The following is a 12912-nucleotide window of genomic DNA, read 5'->3' as shown; positions in this document are numbered from 1 at the left end:
TAACCTTACTAAGAGGATGTCAAGGTCCCGTCATCAGAAAAAATGATGGTGAAATCTATTGTTTGAACAGTCATATGGAACAGAATGCCCAAAGCTTTGATTAAAGTGGGTTAATATACAACTTTAGAGCATAAAAGTAAGGCTAGTAGGAAATATGGATCAACAGTTGGAGCTTCTTGTGTTAAGTGTGACAGGTTGCTCACCATGCTATTGATAAAGTCTTGTTCATCTTGGTCATGTATAGATGCTAAATGACCTCCTTTCTCGTGGCAATAGTCTTCTGCTTCATCAAAACTAAGTCTACCATCACCAGTAGGATCGCTGTTATAATAGCAATATCCATCACGGAACAGCCAGTCTGGATCACTAGGACATGCTAGATATGAAACAAAAATTACAACTTTTCACCCCAATGTTGAAAATTAAAGAATAATTGATATTGATATATTATAATAAAACTAGCAGAATGCCCATGCTTCAAGGAAGCTCTCCTAGCTGAGTAAACAGGAGTGATCACTAAAACAGGTGACAATGAGACTATGGCAAATGATGCCACATTCACACACACACCCATCCCACACACACCAAAATAAAAGTGATTTAAGACCAAGGAGTAGATACCCACACAACATAATATTACATAAATGAAAGCCTTTCTACACCATTCACTTTTTTCTCTTTTTCTTCTTCTTCCCTTATTATATCCCCTACATGTCTTACCACATCCACAGAGCATGTCCTGTTGTATCCCCTGCATGCATATCATATTATGCATATTGCATTGCATACACATATGTGACCATCCAGCACAACTGAGCCCAGATGTCTCCAGTGCCACTATTGAGATATGCTCCATTGAACTTAACAATAAACAATAGGAAACAAAGGATTTATTGACTGTTTTATTGATTTTTCACTACTTAAATGTCAAGTACTATAGACATGATATACATCATTTTAAAGCTAATTTCAAGCAGAATATTTTGGTTGAATATCTCAAAAATGATGATTGGCAACTTCGACTTCAGGGCTCAGTTGTGCTGGATGGTCACATATTGCATAAACCCTTTGAATAGCAATTGCTGAATATTTCATAGCAACCACCTACTACATTTTCCATCATTTTTGAAGCAATCCCTTCACCAATTTTTTGTCCTTTTTCTTTTTACAATTATATCACAATGCCTTGTGCAATGTCTATCGTTTCTGACTGCAATGATGTTTGATGTCTATCAACCCATCTACCATGTTGTTATTGTGCGCTTTATTAGTTTTCATTACATTACATCTCAATTTGAGATGACAACACTTACGAGCTCCAGGTTGTGGAGGCGGTGAAGGTGTGATTGGTGCCTTTCCTGTTAAAACAAGTTAAACAGAGATTATTATGACAGCTTAAAATGTCAATGCACAATGCACTTCATTGTTGGACATGTCTTGATGAGAAGAAATTTTGGCAACACAGATTTTTCAGTTGAACTATTGACACATTTACAAGTGCATATATATCGTTCTGGTTAACATGCTATTAGTGAAATCTTTGAAATTGTAAATCACTTGGTGAAAGATGACATTCTTCCATTTCAAGAGCTGAAACAGTGAGTGAAATGGAACAATCAAACTTTCACTAAGTGATTATATATTACTATTACATAAATTTAAGACAGCAACTATTTGTTTTATATTACTGATACATGTCTATAATATTTCAAGAATATTTCCTACTTTTTTCAACACAACAACAAGTTTTGCCATATCATTCTTCATATTTCCAATTATTTATCTAAAACTTAATTGTGGAGTCTTTAGGTAACACAAGAGCAAATCTCACTAGGAATCAGTCTCTTTCCTGCATGTGCAAGGCACACATTAAACTGACTACATAATGTATTGATATGTTGGTGTCACAACCCAATATGTCAGATTTAACATAGCATTATGCACTAGGCTATTATTCGATTTCACTCTTAAAGTATAAAGCAAAAAAAATATTGTTGTGATGCCTTTAGCAACCAACCCTAAATCCTGAAAAATTAGGGTCGCAATTTGCATTTTGGTTTTTGGTTGTTGTTTTTTTGTATTTTTTAATGACCAATTTTAAAGATATGTTAAAAAAATCAATGTTTTTCACTTAAAATTAATGTTTCATTCAAAGACTAGTCTTACATTGATTACCTAACAAGTACCCAATAGTGAAAATTGACAAATGTCCCTAATGGAAGGAGCATTATTTAATATTTTGGGAGATTTTAAAAACTGAAGGTTTAAAAAAGAAACATTGACCAACTGACCCAACCTTCCCATTATTCCTACCTGAGGGCAACACAACAATTTTTAATTTTGGCCTAAACAGTTGGCTTACTCATTCATATTCCTGTTATAGATCTGACTATTTACCTTTGGGTATTTTACAAATCCAGTTGAGCTGTGCATAGCAAGCGTTATCATTCCATCCTCTTTCTATATTGACAAATGCTTCCACGCATTCCTCAGTACCACCATAGTCATTAGGTTCACCTCCATCCCAATTAGTATAATCTACAGGTGTGCCATCACTCCATTCATAACCTGTGTGTGCAAATTAATGAATAATGTTTGACGTTCTTTTAGGCTTTGTCAAAACACATCTTCTTTGGAACATGAAGACATAGACAACATTGATCTCCTTGGTATCTATGTCAATAAGGACCCGATGTGGTCACCAGAATGCCAATGTATTGACCTGTTTTTCTGAATGGGCTACCCTTATCTTAACACACCTAAAAAAGAGCTATAATTTACAAATCTGTGGTTGAATCCAACATGGGATATGCAAGCTCTGCATGGATTGGCACCATGCCCACCTTACTGCCTGTGCAAGGTGACAAAATACCCTTCTTGCTGCTATCTTTGTCACTGTCCTGATTATGTTCTTTTGTTTTGGATGAGTCCTGAACAATGTCCAATTTTGATAGCCACTGTCATGTTACACCTAAACATGTCTTATCTCCTCTGATCTGTCATCAGGATCAATAAATATCAAGATCAGTAAAAGAGGCTAACACAACATAAATCAAAAGCAATTGTAACACTGCTAATGTTTTTGCCCCTTTGTCTCACAAAAAAATCACAAATATAATAATTGGACTTTGATTGCCACTTAGTTCAAACTAAAAGATTGTGATTGGTTTAATCTCAAAAAATGGGTGCTGTGTAGAAGCAGGAATAGGTTTGTGAAGTGACTCTGAGATGTCTTCCTTCAATGCACAGAACATGTTAAATTGAATACAGAAACCATCTTACCTCCTTCCACTGCCAGATCATTGAGCCCAACCCAGTATCCTGGATTATCCAAGGGATCTCTGAATAATAAAGTCAAGAGTACCAATTTAGTTATCCTTTCCTTGTTATGGGATACATTACTATGTTATTGACTTGAATAGGTTTCAAGAAATTATTCAAACTGTTGTTTTAAAGTGTTTAAAGGGCATGTATTATTGTGATAGTTTGTTTGACATTTTAGTTTGTTCGACAGTTTTAAATGTCAAATACTTCTTTTAAGTAGTATTCAAGGAAGTAGAGTGCAAGGAAATTCATACCACCTTTTTTCCTTGCACTCTGGCCAAATTTGTTATGGACTTTTCATGCATATACTTTATCAAAATGTAACCTGGGTGAATCATTTAGTGTTCATATGCACATGTTATCAGGCAGCATCAGAGAGTCAGGCATTTACAAAGTTGATGCTTGGCTGCTTCAGCGTGACGATCACAGTATACCAAAAAGTAGGAAAATTACATTTTTAAGAATGTTACATCTTTTTTTTGTTATTATTTGTTGAAATACAGCTACTGAATGTTGGGGAATGTGTGAACGGGCTCTGCCTTGGGCTTAAAACAATTGATCATGCCCTCAATTCCATTAATATTATCCTGATGAGAAATTTCTGCAGAGTGGATGTCATTCACTGCATCTGCTTTGTAATTCAATTCTTCTACCAGGTACTGAACCAAAACCTCTTGCACTAGAGTCAATGACTGTAAATATTTTGTCACTACTGCTCTATGACTCTACTTTAAATGAATTGTAAAAGTTCAATAATTCATAGTATTTCCAAGTAAGCATCATCTTGAAATTAGCCACAAATATTCCCCCAATTTACCATAAACATCAATTCCTGATCCTCTTTTAAGTGACTGCATATGCTACCTGCTTGAAAGCAATGGCAGAAACAAAATGATACCTCTAGGTAAAGGTTTCAACAAATATTGCTATTGAAAAAGAGAACATCTTACAGAGGTAAGTAGGTATCACCAAGATACTGCTCCTCCCCTGGTCCATGCAAACTAGCTAAATCACCTCCCTGTGCAACACAGTTGGCCCTAGCATCATCCCAAGAAAGACGTTGAGTGGGATCTAACATCTCATTTATCTGAAAGTAAACATGTCACATAATTCATTACAGTTTGAATTTGACGGCTTGAACACTGCACATGTACTTGTGTTATGCTTTGAAGTGATGACTGAATAAGTTACAGTTCATGGTGTGTCAGACTTTGAAAAATATTCTCTTGTGACTTGGTTGTGCGCCATATAGCACGACTTACTAGCGGCACCCATGTACAGTGCCTTTGTACCATGCCATTATGACAAGATTGCGCTCTGAAGTTCTAAAAACAATTGACTTGGTCAAAAAGTCAATTTGGACACAAACTGCAGTCTCAGTGCAGCGGCGTAGCTGGGATTTTTTCCAGGGGGAGCAAGCCTGTATGGGGCGGGGACCCAAATCCACCAAATTTTCCTGCACTTGGGGGGGTAGAGGGGCGGGGGCCCAAATAGACAATTTTTGCCAGGCTTATTGATAATAATCGTATGGTATTGCATATCATATGGATTCCCCATCTCTCAGCCCCTCCTCTCCCTCTCCCTCCTTTTTCCTCTTTTTTCCTTGCACTAGGGTGCGTGGGCCCCAATATAGGCAATTTTGCCAGGGGGCAATTGCCCCCCTGCCCCCCCTGGCAGCTACGCCACTGTCTCAGTGGTTGCAAAAGTCCAGTAGTTTTTTTTCCACATAGTTTTCTCAGTCATCAACCTAGACTGTTGATGAATGAGGGCAGCAGTCTAAGTGTTAACATGCTGCTTGCACAAAAAATTTCAATTCTAATCACTTTTCACTTGGTTATTCAAAGGGCTCATATTTAACTGTTCATTAACTTGCCAGTGCCCCATTGGACCAATTGATGTGGTTTGCAAAATTGTAACTGAGACAGTCACTTTCAAATGGTACTTGGGACATCATTCAGCCAAATGATATGCCAATGTTCCATCCCAGTTGTGCCAATTGCAAATATTAATGATCATCATGTCATGAAAACGGTAGTAGAAAATGTGTTTTTTCAGCATCTGCAGCCGTCTAACTAAAATAAACATGTAGGGTATGAAATGCTGCACTGTTTTCAGATAGTCATACAAGAGAGGCTACCATATCATATTTTCATACAGTTTCACTCAAAACTTTCATGCAAAATAAAACAAAAACATAATTATTCTTCATGGACAATAAACACACACCAACCTGAAAGCAGTTGCCACCAAAGCCAATCCAGCCATTGGAGCAACCAATGTTATTTGGATAGGTAGTAGGTACTACAGGAGCTGGTTTCATGGTTGTATATCCATATCGTAGCCTCTCACATACATAGCCCTTGAATGTAGTACACTCTGCACTGAACCAATAGCCTGCGGCTGAGTAACCAGTGTTGGCTGCCACACAAGAACCCTTGCTGTCATCTGCAAGCATTACACAACTATGTCATCAAACATTCTCTGATACCTTGCTTTAATTTTTACACATAAGTGAGTGAAACAAGATGATTGAAAAACCAAGAATAATTATTAATAATCTATGAACATTAAATTTCACAAAACAACCATTACGATTAAAAAGAACAAAAACACCAACTTTAATATACTATTCAAAGCAAAATAACACACACATAGATTGGCACACAGCCCGGGAGGAGGGATGGTACTCATGTTTGGTTTAGGTAGGGGTGAGCCACTGAGAATTTAAATTTGAAAGTGGACCCATCAATATACCAATTTTGTAAGAAAAGTTTTTGTTCAAATTTAACACAAATTGTCTAAGTTTTTACAAATTTGAAGAAATGTCAACAATTTTGGCTATAGTTAGGCAAAACTGAGCTATTTTTCAAAAAAGGACGCATCCATATATTGAAATTGGCCTATAAAAAGGGGTTATTGATATATAAAAAGGCCAACAATGTTACCTATGTTTGCGGCACATCCCCATATGGTCATTTGTACTGAGTACCCCACCCGGGCACACAACTCATCAAAATAAAACTTTGAAGCCTGGTAATGTTAATTGTTAATGTTCTTATATAATGGATTTCAAAATACTAGCAATGTTTGTGCCTTCTCCCAACCATCCATCAATCCAGCCAATAAACACACGGCTTACCTGGCTGTCCTTCTCCCCAGTTAGTTGTAGTGAATTCTGTTATACCATCAACCCATGTATATACACCACCTTCATTTTGACTCAAACCAATCCAGTATTGATTCATGTTGTCAACTTCCAAACCAAGCAGTGAACTCAAGTACATCTGCTCAAACCTGTAACAATACCACAATCATTTCAAAATATGTCCTCTAAATTGTATTTAATATTCTGCTACTTGTTGGTTAATTGTTTGATTTCATTTTGATATTTTATCTTTGCTTTCCATCTATGATCTATTTCCTAATACAAGCAATTTGTCTGGAATTAACAAAATCATTGCAAAATTTGACAAGAATGAAGAAACATTTTTTGATATCAAAACTAATGGTAATTATTGATTATGTGAATTTCCTGTTTCTAAAATACACATTACACATCTGCTTTTCATGCATGTATTCAGGAAAAAAAAAATTTGGGCTGTGATTTCCATATAATATCAAAATGCCATTTGCCAACAACAGATTCCACTTGTTCTAATTGGGATATAAGAGGGGCCACCCATCTGGGATTTAATGACAGTACCAAGGTTGTCTATTACCAGATTTGACATGCTCCCAATCATTTCCTGTTTGCACTGTCTAGAGTGCTTTGTTACTAACAAAATCCAGGAAAATAGTTCAATTGGTTCATTGACCATGACCTATTTTATGATGTTTCCTAGTAACGAAGCATCCCACATGGTTCCTTATCTGGCTTTATTATGAGGAGCAATTTTAGACCATTTTTGTTTCAATCAGACCGTGTCTGACCCGTGTGTGGCCAATAAACCTGATCACCCCCAAATGTTGACCTTTTTGCTAACTCAAGAACGATACGTTGCAAGTATACTATACTTTTTTGAATCCTTGAGACCAGATGAATACAAAAAGTTTAACCTGTGTTGACCTTTGATTGACCCTTGTGTGCTTTAAATTGTCAGATGTCAAATCTGGTAGTAGATACCCTCAGCACTTCAAAAGATAGGTATCATTAAATACCAGAGGGGGTGCAAAGTAGCCCCGGCATTGTCAACTAATATTCTTCTGATCCTTTCTTTGTGGTTTAGATTTTAAGGCTGGCTGTATGTTACTTCAAAGTCATGGTAATATGTGTTTTTTCTTACATGTCATTTATGATAATAAGATGGCCACCAGATGCTGTACACTGTGAATTGGCATTCTCCCAGGCAGCGGTAAGACTATTTTCTATTTTATAGCAGGATGACATGTAGGCTTTCCATCCCTGCAAAATGAAAATAAATAGTCACAACATGTTGTTATCGTAAACAATTTGTGAATACTACCACATATCAACATTTTGACATGCAGGCATGACAAGTGTGATTGAGGCGTAACCAGATCAACAGTCTCATCTCCCAGACTTACCTCAAAATACTGATGAGATTTTGGTATCATATGATAGATCCTATTTTTGTACATGGATGCATATGGACAATATATGTCATTATTATATGTTTTGATGAATCCAAGTATGTGAAAATATTGGATCAAAAACATAATAATAATAAAATTGGATGCTTTAGGCCCAATATTATTTTGCTAATGAGTTTAAGATAGTGGATTCAACTACTTCTTGTCCAATATTTTAAACCTCATAGCTCGACCAATAAAATAGACTCGATCGATCCAATTTTATATCATTGTATATAATCTATGTCCTAAACATAGGTGAGGGCATAAACAAAGATTATGCCCAAAATTGAATTAATGAACCTTTTTGATACATTCCCGAATATTTTGTAATTGCCATTTAATGAATACACTGTGTGTCCAAAAAGTGTTATAGTAAACAGAAAAAATAATAGTAGGCAGGTCCACTAAAAATGGAAGTACTTTTAAATTTATTCAGACCTAACTTATTGGCTGGGACTTGATGAAAGAAACATTTTGGCGTTGGAATAATCTTAATTGGACATTCCATTCCTGAGATATGGACTTTCGAGTGTCACAGTTTTATATAGGGCTGCTAGAACATGTTAAAGTCCAAAAGGAGTAATAACAGAAAGTGCAACTTTAAGGTACTTTTTCTTAATGTATTTATTAACTAGCGTTATCTGGAACATTATATTCGCTTATAACAACATGAAATAAGATTGTCCTGAAAATGTAAGCGATTTTGTTGACATACAACAAAAAATATAAGACCTCAAAACCCATGGTTTGTTTGGTGGATCTTCATGCATGATCCTAGATGGCTGCCATGGAAAATATCTCTATAGAGGAACTGAACAACAACTAAGTGCATTATTTTAAATGAATAGTGGTAGTCTTAAACATTGTTCAATCGTTTAGGATCAGCACATTTTATCTTCAAAAATGATTAAAATTTCATCAGAACATAAGTTTGGTAACATTAATCACTACTCATTTTGAGAAATTTGCTCCAACTTAAAGGTTATCTTTACTACACCAAGCAATAGACTGTGTGTGCATGGAAGTCATGATGGGTAGCATATCTGAAATGGACATGGTGGTCAAAATTGTATAATTTGAGATGGGTTTTGGTAGGCTTAAACATTCAATTTCTTAACATCTGCACATTTTGTCTTCAAAAATAGTTAAATTTTATAAGTATGCAAGTTTGCTTGTCTGAATCAATCCAAATTCGGAGATAATTGCATTTCAACAAAAAATTCAACTTGTAGTTCTCATCTGTTGTCCTTAAAAAAAGTTGAGATAACATATATGGTAACAATTTCGATATATATGATGCATCATACTCTACTGACACCTGGTTGCAAATTAATATATACATGAGTAGAATTACATATAGCTCCAAACAAACAAACTGGACCAATGATGTGCCATAGTAAATTTAATAAACTTTAAATCAAAGGCTCCAAATTACACAGAAACATGACTAATTATGATACACAAATCATCATTCTAATCAGTCCATTCCTCCTTCAATCAATAATGAAGCAAATAAATAATCACATAACTATACCATGATATAATTACTGCCCTGAATCAAGCAAAGGTCACCAAATGGACAAGACCGCAACAATATCCTAATGTGCATATGTGACATAAATTAAAACTTTAAATTTGCACTTTTAATGATGTGTTGGTTTGTATAACTCATAAAAAAGCAAAGAGCTACATGTACTATAGCAATAACTAAACATATCAACCTTTTTGACCCAATATTTGGTTACTTGATCAAGCCTTACCGTTGGACAACCCTCTTCTATTGGTACACTTCCAATATCAGTGGCAGGTTTCTTACATATGCCTGGGAAATACCATGCATCACATGCCAGGTCATTCCACCTTCCCTGTAAACAAACAAAATTATAACACATACTAGATTAATGATAAATGAAAAGTTTAGAGTACAAACAGGCTATTCCAGTTGAAATCCATACACCCCAATATCAGCACATATATACTCACAGAAGGAATATAGAGTTCTCCACCGGCAGGTTCGTTTTGCATACCTGCATACTGCATATTTTTAGAGTTTCTTAGTGGCGAGTATATAAAATATATTAAAGCTACTTTATTTGGAGAGCGTGTTTTGGAGATGTTGGTACGAGCGTTGTGGTGGTGGCGTGCATGGAGAGGGTGGATGGGTGTGCACTTCCGTTTAATTTGTTGATATTTTTCATTTTGTTAGGTTAATGAGTGTGTTTTACTTCGTTAAAATAACTTGAAAATAAAAACACCCAAAGATATGTAGTACACATTTTTGTAGATGCACTGTCACCTTAACAGTTTTACTGGACTTCCCCAAGGCTACATAATTATCCAAACAGACTTAAATGTGTATGGTTTATCCAGTACCATTTCCTATTTGTATTAATAAAAATGTATCATTGCAAACAAGCAATGTATTGTATCATTTGTTCTCAACCTATAAATTAAACAGGAACTAACTATACTGATGAGTCCCTTTAGAATTGAATAACAAAAAGGGGTCACCTTTTATCAAATGTTTACTATTTATGAATTACATGGCACCATTGTAGGCCGAAAAAAATCAACGTTTTGCTTCTCGTACCCTCCCTCTGAGATTTGTGAGATATGCCAGCTTTTTTAAATTTTTTAATTATTTTGGAATGCTTTAGGTCTGCTTTAGGAAGGCTTCGTACATTTTTTTTTGCAGTACTCATAATCTCATATTTTGAAAAAAAGATCAGAAAAGGGGCCTGCTTATGCTCCTTTCCTTAAGACTGTTGGAAAAGACTGAAACTACTAACAATGCAAATTTTACATTGAAGTACAAAAACCCTACCTCATTTATAGTTCATGAACACTCATTCATATAAAAATAAATTACCATACCACGTTCCTGTGTTCCCTATTAATAGGCCTATGATACTAACTTTTCCTCTGGTTAATTATACCCCTCTCCCCCTTTACCCCTTCACCAAATGTTAGGGCTCAGGTTACTGCTAGATTTTGAATACAAACTATATTTCGAATAAATCTGGATTTCATAGTGTGTCCCATCATTCAGTGTGACATTCCAACTTATACCTGTACCGGGGTATAAAAAGCATAGACCATCCAAAGATAGGCATTATGGGATATGATATCACTAATCTACATAAACAATGTGTATTTTGTTGTGTTCCAATATCTGTGGTTTTGAATATTTGCCAAGGAGGCAAGGACAGACATGTGCTAAATAAAATAGTTTATGTTAAGGTGATGCTGACTGAATCATTTTAGACTGATCGTTTTTCCAAATTGAGACACAGACACCCAGAAAATTAATTCACACTCGTGACACAGAGCATTGTACAGTCATCCAATCTAATTAGCATCTCTCACAAATTTTGAGATGTCTGCCCAAGGATCAAACAAAAGTGTTTATATCATGTGTTTATATTTTGTTTACGATATGCCCAATCATGCAACATTTGATACTTACAACTCGGCGAACTCGCCACAAAGAAACTCTAAAAATATGCAGTATGCAGGTATGCAAAACGAACCTGCCGGTTCTCCACACACTATGTCATATACATATGCTATTAACACATTTACGGATTATACTCACAAACGGAACATAGAGTTCCCCACACACTGTAGCACTTACATCCATGCTATCAACACAGTTGCAGTGTATACTCACATTAGGAACATACAGTTCTCCACAGTCTTCTTCTCCAACATTGTTAGGCTCGTAGTAATTCCATGCTGTGTAAGTAACATCTGTGCCATCAAGCCACTCATAATACATCTCAAGGTTCTCATCAGAAAGACCTATCCAAAACTGGTCATAACCAGGGTACGCTAGCAAACATATTGATATAAACATATTAGTGACATATCATACAATTGAAGACCCATTCAGTGATTTACCTATCATAAAAATGATAAAAATCATCCAAATTCTGTTTTGTGCACCTTCATCAGTAACATAGATGTACTAACATGCAAGAGTTTAGCCAAAAGCTGTGTATTAAATTTACATGAAGCTGTCATATCTCTACTTAAGCCTAGATATTATGGTTCAAAGTCATAAGAAGCTTTCAATTTATTTCCAATATTTTGTAGAGCACCATCATCATAAATCACAACCTGTATATTTTGACCTGAAACATTGACCCCTGGCCACATAAAAAGTTTTCCTTGTCTATTGGTAGCGTACTTTAAATAAATCTCAATTTTCAAGAATCAAACTAGAAAACCTTTCTAGTATTTCATTTTTTTTATGCTTTTGTCAATTCTGCGAAAAAGTACTTGAATATAATTCTATAACTTATCCTTTATCTAAAAGCTACTCTAATCAATTTCAATTGTTTTTTCATTTTACCATGCAATCACTGAAAATCCCTTTAAGTTAAAAGGGGCATGAGATCATAATGATACTTTTGCAGAGATATCGCCATATTGTGATTAATTGACATATCTTGACACATACATTCAATGTTAGAACTATAATAAACACTGTCTTCTTGTTGCCAGCTGTATCTACTTATACTTTCCTAACTGATTTTACAACAATAATATGGGATTGGTAGAACTGCACTCTATTAATTTGACCTTACAAAATAGAAAAGGAATTTATAAATGAAAAAAATCCTCTTTGACATTATATTCATCATCTTTATTAATAAAAAATGGCATAAAAATATACACCAAGAACAACATGGGTCCTGAGTGACTGACCTGGCATGGAAACAAAGCAACAAGATGGTGGCACTCTTGTTTAAACCAAAATATGCGAAATTATATAATTGTAGTATTTTGGAAAAGGGAGTAAAAAATGTGCCTTTGTGACAAAGTTTGTTAAGTTTAAAGACAGAGGATGTAATAATTGACATTAACAAATTGTGAAGTGTCAGAAGGATGTGACTTTTCTATCATTGTAACAGTAAGGTTCATCATCAACCATGCTTTGCCTTTAATGAAATTGAAACGATATAGTATTTTAATCAGCAAACATATAGACCA

At 35.2% G+C, this 12912-nt stretch overlaps 1 protein-coding gene across 1 annotated transcript in view; it reads right to left on the bottom strand.

Annotated features, from left to right (window-relative positions):
• Positions 1–12912, bottom strand: part of LOC140143036 (lymphocyte antigen 75-like) — a 98702-nt gene that overhangs the window by 35687 nt on the left and 50103 nt on the right. Inside the window, 10 exon segments of the mRNA XM_072165078.1 lie at positions 204–376; positions 1314–1358; positions 2398–2568; positions 3283–3341; positions 4275–4411; positions 5555–5769; positions 6464–6618; positions 7608–7726; positions 9678–9782; positions 11588–11748. Of these exon segments, the coding sequence (XP_072021179.1) occupies positions 204–376; positions 1314–1358; positions 2398–2568; positions 3283–3341; positions 4275–4411; positions 5555–5769; positions 6464–6618; positions 7608–7726; positions 9678–9782; positions 11588–11748 (1340 nt within the window).

The sequence above is a fragment of the Amphiura filiformis genome, chromosome 20 (assembly GCF_039555335.1).
Source record: "Amphiura filiformis chromosome 20, Afil_fr2py, whole genome shotgun sequence".
Taxonomy (NCBI): domain Eukaryota; kingdom Metazoa; phylum Echinodermata; class Ophiuroidea; order Amphilepidida; family Amphiuridae; genus Amphiura; species Amphiura filiformis.
This window is presented reverse-complemented; position numbering and strand designations above follow the sequence as displayed.